Raw genomic sequence first — 27,713 nt, forward strand, 5'->3', positions numbered from 1 at the left:
CCATCTTAGCCATTTTTAGGTCTACAGTTCAGTGGTATTTAGTACATTCATATTGTGCAACCATCACTGCCATCAATTTTTACTCTTTTTATCTTGCAAAACTGAAACTCTGTACCTATTAAACACTAACTCCCCATTCCCTCCCCCCACCTTGCCCCCCAGCCCCTGGCAATCACTGTTACTACTTTCTATGAATTTGGCTATTCTACCTCATCATATAAGTGGAATCATACAGTATTTGTCTTTTTTGTGGCTGATTTATTTCACTTAGCATAATGTTCTCAAGATCCATCCATGTTGTAGCATATGTCAGAATTTCTTCCCTTTTTAAGGGTGAATAATATTCCATTTTATGTTTTCTTGCTTATCATTCATCTGTCAATGGACACCTGGGTTACTTCCACCCTTTTGTCATTGAGAATAATGCTTCTGGAAACATGGGGGTACAAATATGTTTGAGTTGCTGTTTTCACTTTGGGTATACACTCAGAAGTGGATTGCTGGATCATATGGTAGTTCTATGTTTAATTTTTTGAGGAATTGCCAAATTGGTTTCCACACTGGCTGCACCATTTTATATTCCCACAAACAATGTACAGGTATTCCAATTTCTCCACATTCTCCCTAAAAACTTGATATTTAGCATTTTTCTTAATAGTAGTCATTCTGATGGATGAGAGGTGGTATCTCCTGGTTTTGATTTGCATTTCCCTAATGATTTGTTTTTAAAGTATGACTTGTATGGCATTGAGTTTCATTTACTAGTAATTTATACTTTGTGGCTTGCTATCTGTATTGATATCAATGAATTGGAAACAGTGTTCACTGATACCAAAGTACTTCTTTTTAGCTATGAAATTGCATACTTTTGGAGAATTAGGGGAATATTATTACATAACTAGAACTTAAGATTTCCCCCTGGATTTTAGAGTCAATATGCTGTATTCACATGAATTAGATACTGGTGTATTTTTGTTACAAGTCCATTTAAAAATTACTTTCAGTACATGTAGAATGAAAAGTAAAGATCCCCTCCCCCACCCCCAAATAAATGACCATGTAAAGTTGGAATGTCTTGTACACCTGCACTACTTAAGTTCTGGAAAATAATTAAAAACACAATGCCTGAACACTGTTTTCTTATATCCTATTCAAGAGTCAACACAGAGTACTAGTTTTGCCTTTGAACCCTCAACACTTTTCAAATGGTAGAGTTGAGGTGTTTGAGAATAGACTGACAGTGCTTTTTATACTCAGCAGAACAAAAATCTTTGCCTGCACTTGATTTTGCCACCTTCTTTTTATTATTGGTTATTTATAAAGTGGCTGTGACTGACCATAAAGCCCTAATGGTTTTTGCATTGTAAGTAGCATGTTTGTTATAGAAAATGTAGAAAAATTACAGACAGGTGTAAGAAAAAAATGCGAATAAACTTTACCCATCCCATAACCCTGAGAGCACCACTATTAACATTTTGGTATATACCCTTCTGAACTTTTTTCTTTGCATATATGTACCCACACATACACATTTACAAATTTTCAACACCAAAAATTTTGAAAATAAAAAGATACTTTTAGTCTTCCAAGATGAATCATGTGAAACTCAACACCTATTTTCAAAAGCAAAAATTGACAAAGGATGGAAGACATTTCCCATCAGTAAGGGCTTGAGGGTAAGCTTCTTGTTTAAAGCTTAGCGGTAGAGCGCATGCTTAACATGCACAAGGTCCTGGGTTCAATCCCCAGTACCTCCATTAAAAGAATTAAACCAAGAGCCTAGGGACAGACAGGTGTTTTTGAGAATGCTGATAAATGTTATAACTATTTATAAATAATATAAATATTGTATAAATAACTGCCAGAACAGTACAGTTGGCCATTTCTGCAGAGAATGTGTAATTTTGCCATTGACAAAATAATGTCAGCATTAGGCATTTCAGTGGTTACTTTAAAATTTTTCAGATCTTGAGATGTGTTTCATTAAATGTAAAGGGTTGTAAGGAAATCTCCAGAGTTCACAATTGTGTTTTCAACAGAAAGGACGTAGAACAGTTATGCATAATTCCACCATGCAAACCTTACACTTCAATATATTCCTTTCTGTTTTAATAAAAAAATGCATATACATTTGTTACTTAACATTCGGCCTTTTCGCATATAAAATAATTTCCTTGTATTTCTATTACACAATCTTTGCTAATGCCCATTTAAATAGCTGTATCAACTATGAAGTTATATACCCATGAAGCTGATGGAGTATAGTTTATGTAACCATTTCCTTAATGGTGGACAGAAGTTGGTTTTTTCCCTACCACCTCTCCCTCTTTCTTAATATTTGTATGTAACGCTGCTGCAGTAAATATTTTGGTGCACAAGCCTGCTTAACCTCTAAGGATTTTTTTTCCCGTTAGATACATGTGGTCACATTTACTAATCAAGGGGATCTGAATATCTTTACAATTCTTATTATTTTACAAAAAACTTTTATTATGGAAAATTCTAAGCACATAAAAAAGAAGAAACTAGGTAATATTGGTCCTTGCTCAGGCTGCCCCAAGTACCATCACATGGCCAGCTTTGTTTCACCCAGGCTTCTGCCACTCCTTGGTCCCCATTATTTCCAAACCAACCCCAGACATCATATTTCAGTTTTGTAAATATATATGCGAAAGATAAGAACTCTTAAAAGAGAGCCACATTGCAATTGTCACACCTAAAAGAAAACCCTAACTATTCAACATCCAGCGACCACATCACTCCAATTGTCCTATCACTTTTTAAATAGTTTGAATCCGGATCCAAAGAGAGTCCCTACACTGCAATTGGTGGATGTGTCTGTAAAGCCCTTCAGCCTCTTGGCCCGCCGCTTGTCTGGGAGAGGGGCGAGGGAGAGCGCGTTTTGTCTTGCGCGCTTCGGGACTGTGACCCCCGCGGCGCTCGGAGCCCGGGTGTCCCCTCGCAGGTGCCACCGCAGGGAGGTGGGAGCCGTTCCCACCGCCCGCCCGCCCGCCGGACTCAGAGCAGCAGAGCCGGGCACCGCAGGTGAGGTGCGGGCAGCCGGGGAGGAGGACACGGCGGGGCCAGGCGCACGGGGCGCGGGCGGGCGGGAGCAGCTGGTGGCGCTGGGGTCGCCTGGAGGCCGGGGGTTGGTGGTTGGAGAGGGGGGTCGCCGCGGGGCCTCCCCAGGGAAGAGGCACAAGGTGGAGTGGGGCAGCTGGTGACAGAGAATGGAGGATCGGCGAAGGTTTTTAAGGGCTCATGGGCCGGGGGTGTCCATGGGGTGGAGGGGGGAAGAGGTGATGAAATTTCCAAGAAAGGGATCCGAACCCACTGAATGACAGTAATAAGAACAACAGTGGTGACAACTTTGTAAGGATGTCAGCAGCAAAAATAACAGTGTCAGGACTCATAACAGCTCCTGTTCATCGAATTTACATGTGCCGGTGCTGGGCTCAGTGTTTACATATTCTACATATAAGGAAAGCTCTTTATACATTTTACGTGTTTTATCTCATAGCTGTTGTGAGGAAGAAATGGGAATATACAGGTAGAGCAAATAGCACCAGCTATGCATAGGATAAATCGATGAACTTTACAAATGTTTGCAGCCTGTGTGAAGGAGGGGCCATGGCCGTCCCTCATGGTGCAGGAGAGGAAATGCAGGTGGTGCAGGTGGAGGAACTTGTTCAGGCGCTTGCAGCCAGTAGGGGTGCTTTAAATTAAACCCGGGGCTTCAATCCCTAACGTTGCCCTGACCACCTAGAGTTTTAGGTTCAGGGCTGCGGAGCAGAGGCTAGAGAGCAGAGCTGGTAAGTGTGTGGAGTCATTTATCTCTGCGTTTGTGATCCACCTAATAGCTGTGTGACCTTGGGCAGGTCACTTGACCTTTTAGAACCTGTTTCCTAGTCTGTGAAAAAGAAATAATGGTAATGCTTGCCTCAAAGATTCTGCAAGGACTGAGCAGGGCAATGCGTGTAGAGGGCATGTGCTTTGTTCTCTCCCATTCAACGGTTGCTACTGCCTCGGGTCCCCCTCTCTGCCATTTGCTTGCTCTGAGACCTCTGCATGTCCACTGAACTCATCTGTGACACTTAAGGAAAGTAGACCTTCAGGGCCGGTGGATCGGGTGAGTAAATGAAATGATCCAGTAGATGGAAGATGCTCAGTGAGACCAGTGTCCTCCTCTCTGAGTCTCCCCCTTTCGTCACGGAATCCCAAGGCTTCCATTTTGCTCTTCTGAGATGAAAAGAGAGGAAGGGGGATGACTGTCCAGGGTCGCTCACTATCAGGGGCAGAGCCGGAACCAGTGCTCAGGCCTCCATGCGTCTGTTCCAGAAAGCACCCATTCCCTGAGTTCTACAGCACTTGTGAGCTGGGCTGTTCCAACACCATGGTTAGAAATGAAATCCAAACCCAGATCAGTCAGCCTGGTATTCTACAAACCAGACAAGTTAGCCCAGTTTGCATTAATAGTAATGAAAATGGTCTTGTGTTTTTTTTTTTTTTTTGTAAAAAATCTCCAAGTTAGTATCTATACACCCGTATCCATATGTATGTATCCATAATACAGACTTTTAATAGAGCTGCTTTGCAGACAGTAAAACTCCATGTAATTGTGAATTGTTGGTGTATGTCTGGCATGGCAATGCCCCAGCATCTTTGCAAGTTTCGTAGAAGATGCTATGTTTCTCATCCTTTGGGTGACCAAATCGGTATCCTGGTTTGCCTGCAACTTTCCAGGTTTTAAAGCTGAACCCCTCAGTCCCAGAAACTGGGATGACTGGTCTCTCTGCTCATCCAAAAGCGTGAAGTTTTTCAGAAAAACATATTCATTTCAAGATTGTGGTTATTGTTGCTGTTTTCATTCTAAGTTTCTTCAAAGTAATCCTTGCCTGCCTAATTTTCGCCCATCTGCAGGGAGAAGGCCTTTCGGTGAGGAAGGGGTGGGGTGCATGGAGAAAGCTATCCACCGCCAGATCGCCTTTGCCACAGCTCAGCCCTTTCAATCCTCTTGGCCAGTCTCCTGGAAGAGAGTGACCCGAAGGGCTTTTAATTAAAACCAAATCCCATCCTGGCAATTTCATTGGAACGAAGACTTTGTGGGCAGCAGAAAGCGGGGCATCTGTTTCAGTAATTGTAAACCTCTCGTAGAGTTAATAGGGAGGCTGCAGCGACAGGCACAAGAAGCCTCATTGTCTGGGAAACTGGAGAGTTGTGAATGAGACCAATGCCCCAGGGCAGCTGACCAAAGGGAAAGGAGGAAAAAGGGCCAGAGGTTCCCCAAAGCCCCAAAGCCAGTGAGCGTTATTATGAGAGCTGACCGCACCAGCCTGCCGGGGTAGGACTGATGGAGCAGAACGCGTCTACAAAGTGCTTTGGGATCACGTTCGCTCGAAATCTGTTAGAATGCGCCACTTTTGGTGTCTGGAGGTTTCAAAAGTTTCATTGGTTTTTGCCCTTCGGCAGTGAAATGAGCAAAGTACAACTCTTTTCAAGGCTGGTTGTGAAAGTCCCCTGGGAGATAAAGAATCCGTTTGCACGACAAGCCAGACAATACCAGGGAACTCTGTATTAGAGGATGCTGGGGCACCCAGAAGGGAATCTCAAGAAACCCACAGCCTGCATTATGGGGTCCCTTCAAGTTTCTGTTAAGAGGGTGGCATCCTGTAACTGGGGTGTGGGCGGCCTGGGAGTCAGGGGAGGCAAAGCGCAATCCCCAGTCTTCCCCTGACATGACCCAGGAGCAGCGCTTAAGTGTTCCTCCCCTCTCTGCCCGTGACCTCCAGGACACCATCCACACCTGCTTTCCTCCCAGCTCTCTGGCCACCCCTCTCAGCCCCTTTTCCTGGTTCCTCCTCATCTCTCCACCCTCTTTTATGAAAAACACCGCCTCTGTTGTTTTGCTTTTTCTTTTTAAAAGTCAGTTGTGTGGAAAATTTCAAGCCCATGTAAAGGCAGACACTTGAATATAATGGACCTCGTGTACCTGTCACCCAGCTTCGGTGGTCAACTTGTTTCATCCATGTCTATTTTCTCCCCTTAGATTATTATGAAGCCATCTCAGACATCTCATTTCTTCTGTAAATATAAAAGAATGGAGTTCTAAAAGCAGGCTTGGCACACTTTTTCAGTAAAGGAGCAGAGAGTAAATATTTTCGCTTGGTGGACCACACTTCCTTAGTCACAACTTCCCAGCTCTGCCGTTGTAGCATGGAAACAGCCACAGACGATACTTAAATGAATGGAATGGCCGTATTCCAATAAAACTATATTTATGGACACTAACATTTAAATTTCATATGCAAAATTTTCATGTGTCAAGAAATATTGTTCTTTTGATTTTTAAAAACTGTTAAAAAGTGTAAAAAACCATGTTTAGCTCATGAGCCACACAAAACCAGGCAGCCTTTGAATTTGGCCCTTGGGTTGTCGATTGCTAGCACCCTTGGAGAGGTCATTGAGAGGATGTGACCGCTGATTGACCCTCAAGCTGGACTTGGGGATCAGAGGCTCCTTACCCGCTCCTTACCCACTTCCCTGTCCTTGGAACGTACACTCTGCCCACCAGTCCCACAGTGGGAGCCCTTTTCAAGGATGCAGCCTTGAAAAGGCTGTGTTGGCCAACCTGGAAGCCCTCTGAATCTCCTACTGTTGGGACTTTATGGAGGCTTCCTCACATAGGCATAATTAGTTATTTTCCATTTTCAGCCCCTCTGTTCTCCAGGAGATGGGGGGAGGGCTGAAGATTCTAAGTTTCTAATCATGACTTCGTCTCTCTGGTGACCAGTCTCCCTTTAGGAGCCCCCCGAGAGCTGCCTCAATAGAACCAAAAATGCTCCTAGTGCTCCTATTATTTAGGAAATTATAAGGATTTTAGGAGCCGTGTGCCAGGAACTGGGGGCAGAACTTAATATATATATTTTCTCTTATCTCAGATTTTCCCTTCTCTCAGGGATCTCAGTCTTGTGCTATCCATTGACCAATGTCTGAAAACCTTTGTTTCATATATTTTGTTTGTTTTCTATTGTTTAAGGCAGGAGAGTTTATCTACTGCCGATTACTCCATTGCAGCTGGAAGCAGAAGTCCAACTCATTCCTTATTTACTGGTGAGTGATAGTCCATTGAATGGATATTCCATATTTGTTTAATCTTGCATCTATAGTTGAACATTTGCATTGTTTCCAACTTTTGGCTAATATGAATGAAACTGTGCAAATCTTTGTATGGAAATGTATTTTAATTTCTCTTGGGTAAATACCTAGGGATAGAATTCCTGGATCATAGTGTATACTTAACTTCATAAGACACTGCCAAACAGTATTCCAAAGGGGCTGTATCAGCAGATGTAAGAGTTCATGTTGCTCCACATCATCGTCAACACTTGGTATTGTCAGTCTTGTAAACTTTTAGCCATTCTGGTGCATATGTCGTGGTGTATCTCATATGGGTTTAATGTACATGTTCCTGATAACTAATAATGTTGATAATCTTTTATGTACTATTGGTCATTTGCTTTTATTTTTTTAATGAAGTTTAAGTTTATATGTTTTTCCCATTGGCTTGTTTATCTTATACTTACTGAATTGTAAGAGTTCTTTTTATATTATAGATATAAGTCCCTTGTCAGATATGACAGAGTCCATGCTTTTAACCACCCGCCTTTGCTGGATTGAGGGGAATGGGCGGCGGATATAAGAATATAAGCAGGCTATTGTAGATTGAGGAGAGAGATAATTGTGTCTTAGACTTGCATACGTTTTTAGATGGAGCAAAGGAATTTAAAATTTAAGAAAAACCCTCAAGTGATTCTGAGTCTATCTGTTCCTCCCTTTTGTCTTCTGAATGTTCTTAAATATACTTAAAATGTACAAACCTGAATCACTTCTGTGCTTGAATTATCCACAGGAGAATGTCTCAGGAACCTAGGACACACTCTCTTTTGCTGTTCCTCTTTCTGAGCCATGGAGTGGCAAGTCATAGAATTCAGGATTCCCAGCAGGGTAAGTCCTGGGGGAGGAATCATCTGTCATGGTTTCCACACATCTTAGGGAATGGAGTGGGGTTAGATCAACTTAGGTATGTGTTGCCGTAAAGAGTTTTAGGATGTGTGCCTGCCTGTGTGCGTGTGTACCCATGTATATGTAGAATTTTCAGGATTATTCTAAAAGGATTTCCCAAACCAAGGTTTTCTCACACTGGTACATACAGGCACAAATATCATTAAAATTTACTAAAATTATTTCCTTCATGAATGGCCTTTCTGTGGGGGGGGGATCTTTTCTTAAGCCATATTTGTATTTTTATTCTATTGATACATTTAATGGCTTTGTTGCAGATTTGCATCCACTGTTGAAAAAAATGGCGGTGAGTATTGCATTTTCTTTTAAACAACATCCCCTCTGCTCCAACTGCCAACTTTTGGCTGCTATACTTGGTGTAATCTCTTTGCCTTTCAGGAAGAAATAATAGATGGAAGCTACCTGAATGGTAATGTCCCCACTGTCCCTCCCTTGTTGCTTCTAAGAATTTCAAGCAGAATGCACATATGATCCCTCTGGAATGATTCCTTTTTAAGTTGTCTTTTCATTTTATTTCCATTGTAGCATTGCTGGATCTCATACAGTTTCAAAGGTAACCCACCCTAAAGGGGAGGGGAAGGGATGGCATAGATTAAAAAAAAAAAAAGTTCCTAATGGAAGTCTCTTAATCATAAGAAGTAATATGTACTCATTATGAAAAATATCACCCAAAGCACAAGTGTTTTAAAATAGATACGTTTGTTCCACAAAATTTCAGCGCTCTCTGCTCTAGTACAAGAGCTAACATTTACTGAGTACTTACTACATAGCAGGTACCATTCTCTTATTTTTAGTTATTTATTTTTAGTGGAGGTACCGAGGATTGAACCCAGGACCTTGTGCGTGCTAAGCACATGCTCCACCACTGAGCTGTACCCTCCCCACATAGATACTATTCTAAGTGCTTTGTGCATAGAAACACATGTGATCCTCACATGGTCCTCGTGTTATCACACTAGAGAGAAGAAGGAAACAGAAGCCTGGGGAGGTGAATTAAGGTCACACGGCTGGGAAGTGGTGGAGCCCAGAGTGTGTATCCAGCAGCCTGGCTCCAGGGCTCACTGTCGCTCTATACGCTGCATACAGGCTGACGTTAGATGCTGAGGATCTGGGGCACGGCACTAGACAGTGTTGTGGAAGGACAAATATTAACAGATAATTTGAATAGAACAAGGACTATGAAGGAGAAATAGGAGCCTTGAAGCCCCACTGACAGGAGCGCTCAATTATTAAATTGAAAGACCCCCATAAACACTCTTCTCTCCAGGGTAACTCCAGTTGATAGTTTTGGATATATTCTTTCAGGCTAAAATTTTTATCTATCTATCTATTTATAACAGAAATGGGATTATAGAAGGCCTAATTGTTTAAGGCAGGAGGATTTATCTGGAGCCAATTACTCCATCACAGCTAGACGCAAAAGTCCAACTCATTCCTTTTTCCTTGGTGAGCGGCGTTCCATCGAATGGACAGAGCATCTGTTTAACCTCTCACCTGTTGTTGGACGTTTGAGTTGCTTCCAATTTTTGGCTGTTCTGAGGGGAAAATGTGCATTTTCTATGTGTTGGGCACTGTTGTAAGCACTTTACCCGTGTGAAGAAATTTAATTCTCACAATTGTTAGCTGTGCTGCATAGAAAGGGAAACCAAGGCACAGGAACATTCAGTTAACTGCCTCAGGCCACACAGTCAAGTGGTGGTGGAGCCAGGTCTCAAGTCCCGGCTTTGAGCCCACACTCTTGACTCTGCTATTCTGGCCTCTTACGGTTAAAAAAACAGCATCTGTTTTTTAAACTCAGTAGAGTAAGGAAGCCTTTCCAAGTCAACCTGGATTGATTGCAGTTAATCTGAGAGGATTGTTGTGGGAATTAGACTGTAGGTTACAGCTCCGAAAGCGATCATTGTCTTTGAGACGATGGTGTTCAGGCAGACTCCTCGAGTTGGAAACTCCCCCACACTGGGCAAGGCAATAAATCTCCTGCCCTCAAGCACAGACTTCTTAGCATCCTGCCCGTTCCCACTACCTTCTTTGAACTTCGGTCCCCTGAGCACTCAGCTAGTCGGGGAACCACTCACCATCGGGGACCCTGTCATCACAACCTTCTTCTGTCTGTCTTCCGCTGAAGCGCCCATGTGTGGACGGCAGACCTTTCCCACAGAGTCCTGGCCTATCTGAACTCACGGAATGTTCCCTTCACCATCCTCAGCCTGCAGGTGTGTATCTGAGACCCAAGCCTATGTTCTCCTCTCAGTGCACAGGGATTGCAAAGCCAGGGGCCAGGTAAGATGGAGAAGTGGGCTGGGTAGAGAGCTAGTCTTCACTTCCACAAAGAAACATGTTCTGTCCAGTTTTTCTTGCAACAGGATACAAGCTCTTTGGTCTGTCTTTCATTTTCCCACCTTGGATGGAGATGTGGTATATCAGGGTACAGGCTGAGCTGCTGTAACAAAGAGGCCCCAAATTACAGCAGCTTAAACAATTTAGTTTATTTTTATCTCATGTAATAGTCCAGAGCCAGGTGGGAGACCCAGAGAGTTAGTTAGTGGCAGCTGCATTTCAAAAGGCCATCGAGGGGCCCTGGTTCCTTCTATCCTGTTGCTTTGTCATCGTCTAGGGACGTCGTGCACATAGCTGAGACAGCACGGCCATTCTCCAACCCAGGGGAGGGCGCGGTGGGAAAGGGGAAGTGAAGGGCGAGCAGCTTCTCTTGAAGGCTGTGACCTGCAAGTTGCACATTTCCTCCTGTTCGTGTTTCGTTGGCTCGCAGTCCACAGTCACGGACTTTCCGAGAGGCCATGTACCTGGCTAAAACCTGGGAGATTCTATTGCTAAAAGGAATTACAGGAGAGTGGATTTTGGGGTATAATTATCAGTCTGTCAATCATGGGCCCCCCCAAATATTGCTCTTTCTTCCCTTTGAACTCTACTGTAAGAAAAAAAACTAGCACAAGCATGTAAATAGATGGCAATGGCTATTTGCCATAGGGAGCAACAGGGCATGGTGGGGACTGCGGCAAACTGGGCAGCACGTGCCTCATCAGCATGCTTATCAGCTCCAAGTGCTATGTTGTGCCTTTACCAAGATGCTGTGAATAGCACAGAAAGCGGAGAGAATATTCTTTCAGAATTCAAAGATCATTATCTAATGCAGCAAAGAAATCATGTCAATGATGAGTGAAGTTCTGACATATATCTCTGTTATTTCAGTTTTTATTTACTTTATAATGAAAATGAAAGTGTCAGCCAACACTAAGGCTGAGAACTGCACTCAGATTGCTGATTGTTAACCATTTACCAGGACACCCACTAGCTGGAGGTGGCTGTTGGCCTCACGGCATCTGCCTTCTTTGTCCTGTTCATCGGTCTGTGCAGCTTAGAAAGAAGTGAGGCTTGCTCCTTCTCTCCCGAGCTGTGGGGTTTCTCATGAAATGTGTATATTTTAACCTGATCAGAAGCTATACTACCTCTCTTTTTATTTGCATATCTATTTATTTAGTCAATATCTACTTATCCAGCCTCTATTCTCTGCTAGGCACAGTTCTAGACACTGGAGACTCAGAAGAGCAAGGCAGGTACCCACGTGGACCATTCATTCTAGGGGGAGAGACACTGAGTAAACAACTGTTCAACTCAGGACAGAGAATAATGGTTGGCACTTACTGACCACCTGCTATGAGCTAGGCGCCGTTGAGAACACCTTACACACTCATTTACTACTCACGACCCAGAATTCATCCTTACTTACCAAGTGAGTTTGATTGTTGTTCTTATCTTTCAGCTGAGAAAACTGAGGCCCAGAGGTAGTGTTGTCCATTTAGCAAATGTAAATACAGGATGCCCAGTTAAATTTGACTTGCAGATGAACAACGAATACTTTTTTTTTAGTGTAAGTATGTTCCACGCAATATTTGAGATGTACTTATGCTAAAAATTATCCATTGTTTATCAGCAATTCAAATTTAACTGGGCATCCTGTGTTCTATCTAGCAATCCTAGTTAAGGAACTTGTCTTAGCCTGCACAGCTAGTTAGTGTCAAGGCAGGGATTTGCACATGGATTGTCTGGCTCTAGAGCTCACCTTTTGTCCACAATGTCATGCTATTCTGCCTTTCTCGAGCACCTCTATTTAAGGAAGGTTTAGAAAAAGATCCCCCCAGAAGCAGAGGAAATCTCTCCTAGGAGAGGCTGCTGGCCTCTGCTCCTCACCCTGGAGCAGATGCCACGAGTTCATGCTGCCTAAATTTTGGTCCTGTGCTGGTGGTCTGGGGCATGGGAGGGGGTTTTTAAGCCGTGTCCATCTGAGTGTAGTAAACTTTCTGGATAGAGCCCAGCTGCTCAGGACTTAAAACCTCAATCACCTGCAAGGATTATTACAAGGAAGGGGATGTGTGCTCAGTGGTGCCATGTCTTTGTGTTTTCCAAGAGAAGTTGGAAATCTGGATTTTTGGGAGGAATCCCCTGAATTATAAATGTTGACAGCGAATAAAAAACTCTGGAGCCAACTCAACCAAACAGGTGTGAAGGCTGCCAGCTTGCGGTCTCCACGGGGAATTGCTTGGCTGGGCTGCTGGCCGTGGTGCTGACCACGTGCTCCTGTCCTCACTGACTCTCCCAACATTCCATATCCAGGCAGCCATGGAAAATCACCTGAAGCAGCGTTTGTACGAGCCCCAGAAGCTGCTGGAGGACCTGAGGCAAACAGATGCTCAGCAATTCCACACCGCCATGAAGTCCCTGTTAGAAGACAAGAAGGACCGCATGGTGAGGCAGTCTTGGCTTCCCGGGAGTAGGGGAAGGAGTCCAGGGCCAGTTGGTGTTTGTTGAGTTGAATGGAATTGAGCCTGACTTCCTTATCTCTTCCTCCCTCCTTTGTCCTCTGCAAAGTCCCTGGGAGTTTTGGGACTTAGGTTTTCTCTCCTACTTTCTCCAAAGTTCAGTTGAACAGCCTTATTCTGTGCGTACCAAGAAATGAGGGATGCTGAGGAGCTCCAATAGTTTGGTTTGCTAAACATCCATAAGTGATTATTGTGCACCAGAGATGCAAGACTGCCCCTGCCCTCAGGGAGCTTATGGTCCAGAGGAGGCAGAAAGCAGAAACAGGAAATTTCCACAAAATGAGGTTGATGATGTAAGAACAGAGTAAGGCCTCTGAGACCCGGAGAACCCTTTGAACCCATGCAGTTGAGCCATTTAAATACTTTAATAATCACAGACTTATTTTAATGTCTGTTATTAAAATACACATCAAATCTGTGAGCTTGGTGGAGACGTAATGTTTCCTTTTGAAATGGATTTGTTTTAAGAAGGGTCAGTTTAAAGTAAAAACATGAACTAAATAATCATAAAGGCAATGCAAAAATATGGCAAAAATGAGGATGATGGTCTATGAAAATGATACTGATTAATGTTTATTGAGGGTTTATTATGTGTCAGGTATTATCCTAAGGGAATAATCAGCAAGTGGTTTCTGTAAAGGGCCCAACAGCAAATATTTGAGGCTTTGCAGGCCATACGATCTCTCACAGCTACTCTACTCGGCCGTTGTAATGTCAAAGCAGCCATAGATGACTGGGAAATGAAAGAGTGTGGATGTGTTCCAATAAAACTTTATTCACAAAAACAGGCAGTGGGCCAGATTTGGCCTGTGGGTTAGATTTGCCAACTGTCCTAGGGGTTTAACATGCCAGGAAATATCGGATTGTCTCCAGGACCTTCTGAAATAAGGATAATTAGAATCTTACCATTTCAACGTTCAGATGAGGAAACAGGCTTGGAGAGGCTGAGTGCGTAACCTTGGGTTACACAGCTTGGAAGTGGCAAACCTGAGGGGGGAACCTAGGGGGGACCAGCTGTGAGCCCTCTGGCATTGCCCATGGGCTCCTTCTCAGAATAATGTTAAAATCTATTAAAATGAAATACAAAAGATGACAAAAGAAGCTGATTCTATTGGAAGACATTTATCAAAATACATAAGACCAAGTTGGGGTACAGTAATTTCTCTGTTTCTGTAACACATCCAATAACAAAATTTAGCTTCTGTAATTCTGAGGAAGTGTTGAGTGTGATTTCAAGACATTTGCAACAACCGTAGTATGTTATGAAAGTGTGTGATTTCTGGTGGCGACACATCAAAGGTTCTTCTGCCACCTGGCCAGCTTGCTGCCTACGTACGTTCATCCCTGAAGGAGATGCCGGGGGGCAGCTCCACAGCAGTGGGAAGGAGGATGCAGCTTCTCCCCAGTGCTCACAGATGCTCTAATGCTATTCATTGAGCCCCTAAGTTACACTCTTAGCCCCTGCACTGTTGAGCCCCGACCGGAAATGGCTGAAGTCAGGAAACACTTGGTCATGGCTGGAGGTGTGGGCTTGGACTTGTCAGATCCCAGCTCCGTGCAGGTCTGGGCAGGTTGCCCATTCTCTCTCTTGTTCTCGTCCCCTGTGGCACTGAGTTAATTACACCATACGATGCTTGCTGAGTGTTCACTTGGTACCAGGCACTCTCCATTCATGATCTCATTCAATTCTGATAGAAATCTAAGAGGTAGGCACTGATTTTCTCTCCATTCAAAAGGAAGAAACTGAGACTTAAAAAAGATAGGTGATTTGCTCAAGGACCCACACATGTATAAGTGGAGGACCTGGGATTTGAACCTGGGGATGTCTGACCCTCCGACTTATGGGGCTTAACCTATAGGACTGTTGTGAGAATTACAGGAGTCAGTGCATGTTCCCTCCTTGCCTGGCACAGTGGCTCATGTGTAGTCCACACTCAGTAAATTGTGACTGTTATTTTCAGAGGATGTGTTGCTTGAAGGATAGAGTGTGTCAAGTCAGATTGTGCCCAAACCCTGTCAGCAGTCGGGAATCTGTGGTTCAAAGGATTCATTCATTCATTCATTCATTCAAACAGGCCACATTTCAGTGTCTTCTAGGTACCAGGCATTCTCCTAGCACATGGCTTGGGCCTCAGGACTTTCCTGGCTCAACCCCAGCTGCACACTGGAATCACCAGAGACCAATTAAGTCAGACTCTAAATGGTGGTGCAGGGGATCACCTCCTTAGTGGTTCTGATGTGCAGCCAGGGTCGAGATCCATTGGCTTGGAGGAAAGACAGGCCCATAAGCATCTCTAATGCATCATGGAATTTGGTTCAAGATGCTTTTGGGAGCCCAGAGGGGAGGGAGATTTGACCTGACCAAAGTAAGAGGACATCAAAGAAGACTTCACCAATTAAATGACAACTGAGCTTGGCCTTAAAAGGATCAGCTGGATTTTGCTGGGAGAAGGAGGTGGGGAGGGGACTCCAGCTAGAGCAAGGGCCTGAGGTGTGGTGGTCATGGTGTATCTGGAGAGAGAGAAGGTGCCTAGTGTGGATGAAGCAGGTGGAGGCCTTGACTTTGTTCTGGAGGTGATGGAAAGTTCTAGAAGTTTTGACGTCACAGCATGGTATTTAATAGTGGTCCTGAATTTCACCACTGCTGCTAAGTGTGGTCCCTCCCAGGGCTTCCAAATCGAGAGGCAGCTCTCTAGACAACCCTAACTCCTATCCTTCCCTTAGGAGCTGGATGACATCGTTATTGACTTGGCAGAGGTTCGGAAACAAGCCTTGCAGAGCCCGGGGGTGAACCGCAGCCTATTTCTCATCACGCTGGAGAGGTGTTTCCAGGTGCTGAACCCCCTGGAGTGTGTGGAGATCCTGGGTAGGGTGCTGAGGGGGTCCTCAGGCCGCTTCCTGCAGCCGGACATCGTTGAGAGGCTCCCCCGAGACCTGCGTGAGGATGCCTTCAAGAACCTGTGAGTACCCACCCCTGCCTCCCCCGCTTGGAGACATCATGCCAATTGGGAGAGGCCAGGCACAAAGGTGACATACTATATGATGGCATTTATCTGAGCTATCCAGAAGAGGCAAATCCACGGAGATAGAAAGTAGATTAGTGGTTTCTAGCAGTTGGGGTGACAAGAAGTTCAGGGGTGATAGCTAAAAGGTATGGGGTTTTTTTTTTTGAGGTACTTAAAATGTTCTACAATTGACTGTGGTAATGGCTGCACAATTCTGTGATTATACTGAAAAGCATTGAATTGTACACTATTTTATTTTTATTTTTTTGGCTCCCAGGTCTTTAATTAGGGGCTTGGGAGGGGGCAGGCTGTCCACTGGAGGTGGCTGGGAGGAGAGGTCTCTGCAGCAGTATACACTTCATTTTTATTTATTTAAAATTTATTTTTTTATTTTTTTATTTTTTGGGGGAGGTAATTAGATTTATTTATTTACTTATTGTAATGGAGGTACTGGGGTTTGAACCCAGGACCTTTGCATGTGAAGCATGCACTCCACCACTGAACTATACCCTCCCCTCAAACTGTATGCCTTAATTGGGCAAATTTTATGGTATATGAATTATATCTGAATAAAGCTGTTACCAAAAAATAATAAAATAAAAAACTGACCAAGTGGTGAGGAGTGGGGACCACTCTTTGGAAGGTATTTAACCGTAATGAGAAGAGGAGAAATGGGAAAACAGATATATCCAGCAAGAGAGTGGGAAGGGCTTTTAACCAAAGACAGCTTTGTGTACCTCGGCTGTTTTGACCCAGCCTTGAGGCAGCTGTCATCTGTTCGTTCCCTAACTGATGCCATGTTTGTGTCATTCAGATCTGCGGTATTCAAAGATCTCTACGACCAAACCTCGGCACATTCCCAGAAAGCTCTTTATTCCTGGATGACTGGGATCTTGCAGACATCCTCCAATTTCACTGGTGAGCCCATGCTTTGAGTGGGGGACCCTTCTGAGGGGGAGTCCATCCTTCAGAGAGGTGCTTCATCTCAGAAGATACGGATTTGATTTAATTGTCCCTCATAATTTTTACCTCCCTCAACGTCTGAAAAGGATTTGATGTGGCTTGTGGAGTCAAACACACACCCCATTTCATCGATGCGTTTTTCACGCGCTGAAGTCTCTGCAGGAAGGATCATCTGTATCTCACCATCAATGTCCTAGTTTCTTAGTGGAAGGTAAATCATGACAGCATTCCTTCCAGGCAGAGGAAGCAGCAAATACAAAGGCCCTGAGGTGGGAATGAGCTTGGTGTGTATGTGTGAAACTTAGAAAATGCCTGTGGGGTAGGAGTGTAGCGGGTGCCAATCAATCCTTTTCCTGGAATTAAGCTCTGAGATTTGTATAGAAGAGGCATTATACAACGGAATAATCAATGTCTTCAATGCCCAGCAGAACTCCCTCTGCCTGATGAATAATTAGGGCCTCCAGGAATCTGAATCTCACACTGTGTAACCCTGAGAAAGTCACCCAACCTCTAGAAGTCCTTATTGCCAGGATTTTTTTTTTTTTTTTTGGTGACGGGGAGGTAGTTAGATTTATTTATTTACTTTAATGGAGGTATTAGGGATTGAACCCACACCCCCTGGAACCTCCTGCATGCTAAGTACGAGCTCTACCACTGAGCTATATACCCTGCTCCCTTTTTAAATTAAAAAAGAAAAATTTCCCCCATTAATGGAGGCACTGAAGATTGAACCCAGGACCTCCTGCATGCTAGACATGCACTCTACCACTGAGCTACACCCTCCCCACTGCCAGAATTCGGAGACAGATGCTCCTAAAATTCTTGTATGTTTCATTATTAAATCAAAGTGAATAAAGATAAATTTGGGCTTTAAACTTTTTTTTTTTTTTCATGAAGTTCCTTGAGGTAGCTGGAAATACTTTGGACGTCAAAACTATCCCAAGTTTGAGGATGGTTGGTGACTACACTACAGGGTGACTGGGTCGCTGAACTCGAACAGTGCTGTTGTGGGTAAAAGTCTTACTGAAGGATTGGGAGGTCATGGCTGCCAATTCTAACTCAATGAAACTTGAAGTTGGATCCTGGTCATGACGGTTCTCGAAGCCCTGCTGACATTCACTGAGTGGGAGTTTCAAATTTCCCAGAGAGCCCTCTGGGAATTCAGATAAGGGAGGCAGTCCTGCAGGCTAAAGAGATAAGAGAAGACTTTAGGGAAGAGAAAATATTTGAGCTCAATTTTTAAGGTAGGGTTTAGAAGCAAAAGGGTTAGGGGAAAGGCATCCAAGCTGATGAGAAGGACCCAGCCAAGAGAGCAAAGATTTGTACAACATCTGGGATGCCTACCAGGAAGGACGAATGGTTTGGTTTGGCTCATGTACAGGAACATGATGATAATCAATAAGGAAGATAATAATTGTTACTGGTAGTAATAAAAGAGTCCAATATATTTCAGGTTGGTAACTAAATAAACTAAAAATGAAACTACATTTAAGTATTAAAAATAATCTGAATTTCTAACAAGTTCCCAGGAGGCGCTGAGGCTGCCAGTCTAAGGGCCACACCATTGAGTAACAAAGCGGTGGGCACCTGTCATTGCCTGTGTATAGCATAGCATCTCATAGGGAGAGGCTCTCAAAAAGTGGTTGTTGAATGAGTTAATGAATGCAAAAAGGAGGTCCTGACGTCAAGATCAAAAGATGCTTTTGACTATCACATACCAGTGCACAGACTTTTATTTAATTATTTACTCATTTATCCATTCATTAATTTTTTTGCAGATGACTCTGTTTCATGGGTCAGTGCAGAAAACTTATGGATTCTGGGCAGATATATGGTTCACCTATCACTTGAAGAAATCATGAAAATTTGTCCCAGAGAAGTAAGTTGGAAAAGTACATTTACATGTTCCCATCACAAATACATCTGGGGTAAGGTGTGTTCTCTCATGTTCATCCAGCCAGTCAAGGTGCCCTGGAAATTGGACACCCCTCCTCAGCTAAATATATCTTGAACATCTAAAGGAAACACTTGGAATAAAGTCTCAAGCAGTCAGTCATTGGACTGTGTTCTAGTGTAGAAGAGCTAAGAAAAGAAAAAGAATTATGGACAACTAAGATAACTCTGATGTGAACAAACATGATCCAAAGAGAATGCTGGCTGTGAACAAAAAATCATTTAAGGGTAATTTTGTGCTTCAGAAAGGGCAAGGACACTAGCTATACAGTTTCTGGTCCTTGGAAGCTCGAACCCAAATGAAAAGCAACATGGATGAATAGCTACTCCTATTTATGGTTACGTTTATTGATAGCTACTTCAGCATGAGCAGTGATTGGATTTCAGCTCGAGTTTACAGTGGAGAAATGTACATATTCAAGGTTACTGTCTCTCTCCTACTGACGTTGGCCCGGTGACACTAAAATCCCTTGAGTAGCATGGTTCTGGAATGCAGCCTCCTAAGAGTGTTGCCAACAGGGAGGCATTCATTAAGAGTTTGGGGCTTGCCTCCAGTTTTTATCATATGTGCCCTGACTTTCTCCTGGCCAGCTTGTGCAAGGACCGGTTGACGCAACAGTATCCGGCTGTTATGAAACCACAGAGGCAGACCTGGGTTCCTCTTTTCACCTAGGAGGCTGGGACTGTTTCAGACGTCTCTCAATTTTATAACCCTCAAGCATAAAATGGATTAAACTTCCACTTTACTCTCCCAAAGTTGGGTGAATTTTAGGAAGTCAATAGAGTTTCAATCTTCTTTTAATAGTTTTAGACCAGTGGTTTTTTTTGGGGTGGGGGGGTGGGGGTAATTAAGTTCATTTATGTATTCACTTATGGAGACAGTGGGGATTGAACCCAGGACCTTGTGCATGCTAGGCACACAATCTACCACTGAGCTATACCCTCCACTACATAGAGGTTCAATTCTTAGGAAACTGGGCTCCTTGCGGGGAATTTCTGAGATCAAGAGGCCATTAGCAACATTTCTTCATCTTCTAAAAATGTAGAGGAAGGAGGTAAAGCCACAGAGTACCAACACTAAGAGGGAATTTTATATTTATATGGACGAAGAGTAAGCTCCACGAGGGAGAGACAACTTTATGAGTCCTTTAAGCACAGAATACCAGTGCGTTGGAATACAGGAGACCTCGGTGTGACACTCTTGGACACACAGGCAAAAAGTGAACAAGAGTAGAAAGAATTTGAATAGCATATTATATATATTTACATAACCTAGGCGTGTTATATATTATGTAAATATATTTCCATATATATTATATACATATATGCAATTTTGTTATCTTACAAAGAGAACACACACTTTTTTTATTACCTGAGGGTCATTTGTAAACTGATACACCTATGAAAAAATTCTGATTCCCCAAAGCAAACAATTTGTGGGTCACATTCTCTGACCTCAGTAAGACAAATCTACAAATAAATGTACATATATTAGCTTTAAAAAAGTTCAGTTGCTCAGATATTAAAAAAAAAAAACTTTCCTAAATAACAATTGGATCAAAGAAGAAACCAAAGTAGCAGTTAGCGGCCGTTAAGAAACCAATGGCGAGGAGAAACGGGCATCTCCAAGTGTTGGGGGCGGGGCAGCACAGGACCCCCCACCCCCACCCCAGGGTGGAGCGGCAAGGGGCCACTGCAGCTCTCCTCACTGCGCTTCCTGTCTCTGTCCCCCAGATTGGGCTGTTTATCAGCTATGACAATGCCACCAAGCAGCTGGACACGGTTTATGACATCACGCCTGAACTGGCCCAGGCGTTTCTGGAGAAAATCAGCTCCTCCAGCTTTGACATGAGGAACACCTCTACCATCCACAGGCAAGGGGCGGGGATCTCTGGGCCCTCAGAGCTGTTCCCCAGGATGTGATCTAAGCATCGGCTTCCTCTGAGCAGCAGGGGAAGGAGGTGGCTGGTCCACGTCCTACGTCTCTGTGCATGTGAGGGAGGTGTTTCACCAAAGAGACCCCTTTAAAGAGGTTATGAAGTAGGGAAGAAAACAAATGCTTTCTTAAGCATCTCCTATGTGCCAGACACTTATGCAGTCTTAGCAAGTACTAAGATTCTAGCTCTGAGCATGGAAATGGAGCATTTTTAACACTCCTCCTTTCCAAGGTAAATGTGTAATTTCCATTGGGTTGGGTTGAGTATTGGAAATAGCTTGGGGGTCCCTGTATTTGTGAACCTCTTTTTATCTAGACTCTAGGTGGGGAGCCCTGGGATGGGATCAGCTCTAGCATTTAGTGATTGTAACTTGATCCCCCTGGAACCATTTCCAGCAGGGGAGGGCCAGGAGCTATGCTCCTGGTGACCCCAGAAAGGGCTTGAATGTCAGAAGTTGGGGTGTGCAGTAAGGAGGGGTGGTGAGCACTATTCACCCACCTTCTCTCCATCTCCCAGGGCTTTATTGTCAAGGTGCTTCCTCTGATATCACCATATTACCTTACATTTTTTCAAAGTCATTTGCAGAGAATATTCTTATATAAAATGATTCCACCTTCTTCCTCCATCCTTAGTAATTTTCACCCATTAGCATGGGTCCCATTTTTCTACAGTTACACAAAAAATAGCTTCGTGGTTAAGAACATGGGACCTGGAGCCAGACTTCCTGGGTCTAATCCTGGCTCTGCCACTTACAAGCTGTGTGATCTTGGCTGTGTTACTGCTCTTCTCTGTGCCTCCGTTTCCCCATCTGTAAAATGGGAGATAATAAGGTGCCTACCTCATTAAGATCCTCATAAAGATTAAGCACACCTGCACGTAGCAAGTGCTTAAGAAATACTAGTTACTCTTAACATGGTTATTAACATTCAGTCTTCACTTCCTCCGAGTCTTCTTTTCTTATCAGACATGCTTTCAAAGTCTTTTCCGGACCTGGTTGCTCTCCTGTGGTCATGTCTGAGTGTGTCAGTGCCTGATCATGCTCAACCAGGGGGTCCAGCCTTGCTAAGTCAAGTAGATTTCATGCCAATGCTAAGAGCATCCACTGATGAGTAAGTGCTTAGTATGCACCAAGAAGTATGCTAAACAGTTGTGTCTCTTCTCATTTAACCCTCACAATACTCCTCATCCCTTCATTCATTGTATTAATTATGATGCGCTATGATGAACAAAGAAAATCTCCCCATTAAAAGCTTAGAGAGGCAGGGTGACCCTGTACAGTAGTACAGAGTGTGCACTGCACAACTGTGTGCCGCAACCTATCAGAGAAATTAATAACTTGCTGGAGGTCAGACATCTCATAGAGCTGGGCTTCAAACTCCAGTTGGCCTGAAGCTATGTTCTTAGCCATTAGATGTTGTGCTTCCAGCTAGATCCAGGGTTCAAATCCCATCTCTGCTCCTACATTGTTTTGCCTCCTGTCTATGTTTTTTCCCTTTTGAAGTCATCATTATCTAGGGATATTGGTTGTAAAGCATCCTGGAAATAAATCTCTGCCTCAGAGAATCCATCAGGGTGGACAAACTCTTTATCTCTGTATGAAAAATGGAGGTTTTTCTCTGGCTAAGTGAGCAGCATGCTTTCCTTGTGCCCCATAATGGCCCAGGAAGAGATGGCATAGTTGGTTGGATCTAGATTTAAGGCCCAGCATCACTACTTGCCTTGGACAAGTCACCCTTGATCTCTTTTGAGTCTCAGTTTGCCCTTCTGTGAAATGGGGCTAATGAGAGCATCTACCTTGCAGGGTTGTTGTGATGAGATAATGCAGGTAAAGGGCTCAGCACAGTACCTGGTACGAGGCAGCTGCTTTGACTGCGACTCTCTTGGGTCTAACTGGGGTGGGGCTGTGGTTGTGGCCTCTGGCTCTGCGCCCTCCACCAGCATCCCTTATCTTCTCACACAGGCTGGGGCTGCTGGTGTGTTTCTACGATGATCTGGAGTTGCTGGACGCTGCCATGGCCCGGGTCCTCCTTCACCAGATGATCAAGTGCAGCCACCTGAGGGGCTTCCAGGCTGGTGTTCAGAAGGTGCAGAAGGGCCCATAGCCTTGGCCTCAGTTTCACTAGCCGGAGAAATGGGAGAACCATCCTGCCTGGCCTTTGAGAGGAAACGCGCAGGGTTAATCAGGATCTAGGTCCATCCATATTTGGATGGTATCCCAAATACTGGGATGAGCTTAAAATGGGAAGAAACAACAAGAAACTATAGGAAAAAAAGCTTGCATAGATCAAAATTCAGTGAGATCAGCCACCTCAAACTTAAATGTGCATACGGTTGCTTGGGCATCTTAAATGCAGATTTAAAGTCTGGGTGGGGCCCGAGACTGCATTTCTAGCAAGCTTCCAGGTGATACTGAGGCTGCTGGTCTGGTGACCATGCTTAGCACAGCAAGGAGATAAAACAGTGGTTCTCAAACCTGGTTCTATGTGAGTAACACGCCCCTTCTCCCAGGCTCCAACCCCAGAGATTCTTGTGTTATTGGTCTGGGGTGTGGCCTGGGTGTAGTATGTTTTAAAATCTCCTCTGATGATTCCAATGCAGTCAGAGTGGAGACTCCTGGATTAGGGTGTATTTATTGAGTTTCTGGACCAAAGGTTTGGACAAGTTGGTACATGTGAACTCTCATTTCCTTCCCCCATCCATCTCTCTCTCCTTTCTTCCCTTAAAGTCTTAATTCTGCCTGGCTTCTCTCATTTCGTTTTGTCTTTCTCAATTTTTGGCATGGGGTGGGGGTGGGGGAGGTGATTAGGTTTATTTATGTATTTATTTAATGGAGGGACTGGGGATTGAACCCAGGAGCTCAGCTAAGCATCTGCTCTACCACTGAGCTATCCCCTGCTCCCCGTCTTTCTCATTTTTTTTTAGTTAAGAAGATGACATGCAAGCAGTATTCAAGAACAATTTTGGTAACTCCATCAATAATTCCACTGCAGTTTTTCACACATAACCATAAAATCCCCGGGCCCATTTGGCATTTGACATAATAGTCATTGTCTTGGTCCGTGCATGTTTTTGTTTTCCAGGAAAAGAATCCCCTCCAAGTAAGCTCAAGCAAAAATAAGAAAATAAATGTATTTTTAAGGCCACAAGGGTAGCTGTGACCAACAAAAAAGTCAGATACAATTAGATATGAGAGAACCCTTTGGAATCATCTAGGTCAGTGTTTCTTAAACCTGAGGGTGCCTCAGAATCGCCTGGAGGGCTTGTTAAAAGCATCTTGGTAAAACACCCAGGTCCTGAGTCTCTGATTCTGGAGGGCCATGGTGGAGCCTGAGAACCTGCATTGCTAACAGCGTCCCAAGTGATGCTGATACTACTGGTGGAGGACCACATTTTGAGAACCACTGCTCTAGGCCTTTTGCAGATGTGGAAGGCGATCTCTACAGAAGGGAAGCAGCTGAACTTGGAGAAACCCAGGAGCGGTGACAGCCGTTTCTTTCACTTTACTCTGCTGCCCCCCAGTGGCCATTTTGGTATCGTCTGGAACGCTTGTGTGCGCTGGTCTGACGTGGATGTATATTGTTCATACAAATTCAGATGTTAAAACGTGAACCGTTCTCGTAGTTTTGGACAAAGGTCTTGTTACAACAAATGAGTTTATCACCTTTTTTTTTTAACTGGAAGCAGTTGGGAAACTCACTTGACTATAGCTGGACAGGCATATTATAAAAAAAATAATTAAGGGGATCACCGAAGTGTGAAAACGTGTCTGACATAATTTCAAATGAAAAATACAGAGCAAAACTTGCACTTCTGTTCATATCACAACTATGTAAATCTACATACTGTAGTTTATTTATAAAGTACATGTTTATAAAGGCATAAGAAGTCTTAGAAACATATATACCCAATTACTAATCATAGTAATTTTTTTGAGGCAGGATTTTCAGGAGGCCTTCACTTTCTTGTTACTGGTGAGAATGATGTTTACACAGATTATATATTATTATGAACCCCCCTGGATATTTCAGGAAAGAAAAATAGCCATAAAGACAGGATATAGAGTTCACGGTCACTAAAAGAAAGTAGATGCTCTGGGAGGGTGCTGGAGTCATGGGTGAAGAGGACACAGTTTCCTTCTGCCATGCTTTAAAGTTGATTTAATAACAAATTAATATTTAAATGAAGCACAAAGTGAATTCATGTCCTATGAAGATCAAGGCTAGAGGAGGTGGTATTCTCAGTGGGGCGACTCATGGTCTGGGCTCGGCAGGAGTCCCTCTCCCTTTGATGGGGCGGGGTGGGGTAAGGGGGCACCCCAGGGTATAGCCTGCTTGCTGCAGACCCTCATCCCAGCTTGCTCCCTCCTAGCTCAAAGCTGACCTCCTGGAAATCGCCACGGAGAACCAGACCCTCAACGAGACTCTGGGCTCTTTGTCGGATGCAGTTGTGGGCTTGACCCACAGTCAGCTGGAATCCCTCTCCCCCGAGGCTGTGCACAGCGCCATCTCCACCCTCAACCAGGTCTCGGGCTGGGCCAGGAGCCAGGTCATCATCTTGTCTGCCAAATACCTGGCCCAGGAGAAGGTCAGTTGGAGCTTTGAGCTCTATTTTAATGCCCTGAGACCCACGGGCCAGTTATACACACACACAGAGGGGGCTGCCAATCCATAAGAGCACAGTGCCAAGGAGGTCGACCTAGATTCGAGCCCTTGGTCTGCCAGTGACTAGCTGTGCAATACTGGAGAACTGACCTAATTTCTCTTTGCCTCAGTTCCCCTATTTGTAAGATGGGGATAACAGTAGCACCTATTTCCTAGGATTATGTGAGTCAGGACACAGGAAAAGATTGGAGCAGCCCAACCACGCATGGCGCAGATTACGCACTCCGTGAGGGTTAGCTGTCGCTGAGTTAGTCATTCCATCTTCCCCCAGCAACCCTGTAGGTCATTTTCCAGGTCATTCATGTGAGACACAGAGCATATAAGGGGATTATCAAGGCCACAAGAAAGGGTCAGAGCTGGGATTGAACCCGGGGCATCTGGCTTCAGAGCCTGCTTGCTTAACTCCCATGCTAACTACCTCGTGACGGTGCAATATCACTGCCCACCCATTCTTACTTTCTATCTCAAGGCCAAAGGAAGACCTTTCATCCTGTCCTTTCCAGACTCACGGTGACTTTATCTTGAAGGCTTTGCAGACCTTCTGTTTTGACTGGGGCCACCTGGGGCCACCCGGACATTTCTCTGTGAATTTGATTTTAGAGAGCTGTCTCGTTTCTCCCAGCCCTGGGCCACGTGGCTCCTTCCTAGTGTCCCAACTCTTTCTACAAAGAGGTGGGGTGACTTTTACTAAGAAGCCAGAGCTCAAAAGGTCTTGCCTTCTCTGGGGACAGTAACGGACTGTCCATTCTACAGAGAATAACTAAAGGAAACTACTCAACTGTTTTTTTTGTAGAACCAAAGAATGCCCCTGATTATATTACATCTAGCATCTTCACTCCAGAGGCTGGCTGTCAGGGCTGATATCTGTTAGGGTGGCCAGCTGCAGTCATATTTATCATAAACTATCAGGCTCACATCCTGAAACACTTCATTTCAACTCAACGCTTCCGCGTGAAGATAGATGAGTGTGGGGCTTTGCTACGTCAGATGCCTGTCAGGTGACATACTGAGGAAAGTGGGCTGTTTCAAGGCCCCATGAGAGGGGGTGGGCTGGGTAAGCTGAGAGCCCCATGACCTACTCAAGGTTTCTTGCCTGTTGTTGCCAACTTGGGCCTGATGTGATGTTCAGGTTTTTTTTGTTTTGTTTTGTTTTTTTTAATAAAGCAGAAGCTCTAATCTGGATTTTTGTGGGATTCTTCCAACTTAAAAAAAATATTTTTTCCAGCTTTTTTTTTTTAAATTAGTGGAGGTACTGGGGATTGAATGCAGGACCTCGTGCATGCTGAGCCGTTTCCCTCCCCCGCAGGGGTTCCTTCCATTTTCAAATGTTGTCAGCTAGTTCAAATTAAACACAGAAAAGCCCACTGCCTGGTCAGCTGTGGCGCATGGGTCACCACTTTGGGATAGTTGTACTGTGGCCTCGAATAGCATGGTAATTCCCCCAGCGGAGCAGTTACTCAGGGTCTCGTGTTTTGATACTTAACTCTCTTTCCTGATAGAGGGAGAGGGGGTCTGGGAGGGCAGCCTGTGCCTTGCTCACTGCGGTGCCCCAGCACCCATCCCGACACCCGGCATGCGGTGGGGCCTCGTAAATGTCCCAGAGGTGGAAGGTGGGAGCCGGGCCTCACCGTCTTCTCGGCCGGCGGCCCCCAGGTGCTGTCCTTCTACAACGTCAGCCAGATGGGCATGCTGCTGGCCGGGGTCGGCACCCAGGCCTTCCACGCCATGGACCGCAGGGACCTCTCGCAGCTCCTGAGAAGCACCGTCTCCCTGCACGTGTCCGACCTGTCGCCTGCCCAGCGGCAGGGTGTCCTGAGCAAGGTGAGAGGAAGACGTTTGGTCCTCAGCCATGTGGCTCACCAAGTGTGTGCTTTTGGGGTTTTGTGTGGGCTGTGACTGTGGGTGGGGGTTGTTCTGAGCCTGGAGAACGCCTTCTCCTGATGCCCACCTTCCCTCCTGTCCCGAGAAGGCACCGGGGGTCACGCTGTAGTTTTCCCAGACCCTAGTGCTCTCTTACCTCCCCAGCCAGTCGAATCTGGAAACCATTTTTTTTTCAGTTAGGTTTCTTGCTATAATAATGTTTTAGAAGCTCGTTTTTCAAATGTTAAAGTGAATCCTGAAGTCCCCACAGGGCTTGTGAAATCTCCTCCTTCCATGCTCCAAAGCCATGTCCATACTCTTCTTTCTTACTTGGCAGTGGTCTTCTGGGCGTCCTACTCTATCAGACTCACCCTGTCCAACGGCAAAATCTGTTAAGAAACCAAACCCAGAGGGCTT

General features: G+C 44.6%; 1 protein-coding gene across 2 annotated transcripts in view; it reads left to right on the top strand.

Moving 5' to 3' along the window:
* Positions 1–7,911: 7,911 nt before the first annotated feature.
* Positions 7,912–27,713, top strand: part of OTOA (otoancorin) — a 47,430-nt gene continuing 27,628 nt past the window's right edge. The window contains exons 1-13 of one of the 2 annotated variants that reach the window (XM_031433323.2): positions 7,912–8,004; positions 8,340–8,368; positions 8,461–8,491; positions 8,608–8,635; positions 10,208–10,295; positions 12,712–12,843; positions 15,642–15,877; positions 16,737–16,840; positions 18,664–18,764; positions 20,573–20,757; positions 22,736–22,859; positions 25,144–25,359; positions 27,090–27,257. In XM_031433323.2, the coding sequence (XP_031289183.2) occupies positions 7,914–8,004; positions 8,340–8,368; positions 8,461–8,491; positions 8,608–8,635; positions 10,208–10,295; positions 12,712–12,843; positions 15,642–15,877; positions 16,737–16,840; positions 18,664–18,764; positions 20,573–20,757; positions 22,736–22,859; positions 25,144–25,359; positions 27,090–27,257 (1,533 nt within the window). In that variant the 5' untranslated portion in view covers positions 7,912–7,913. The remainder of the gene's footprint in view (positions 8,005–8,339; positions 8,369–8,460; positions 8,492–8,607; positions 8,636–10,207; positions 10,296–12,711; positions 12,844–15,641; positions 15,878–16,736; positions 16,841–18,663; positions 18,765–20,572; positions 20,758–22,735; positions 22,860–25,143; positions 25,360–27,089; positions 27,258–27,713) is intronic. The other variant, XM_031433324.2, reaches the window with a different exon arrangement.

This window comes from Camelus dromedarius, chromosome 24 (assembly GCF_036321535.1).
Source record: "Camelus dromedarius isolate mCamDro1 chromosome 24, mCamDro1.pat, whole genome shotgun sequence".
In the NCBI taxonomy this organism is placed as follows: Eukaryota; Metazoa; Chordata; class Mammalia; order Artiodactyla; family Camelidae; genus Camelus; species Camelus dromedarius.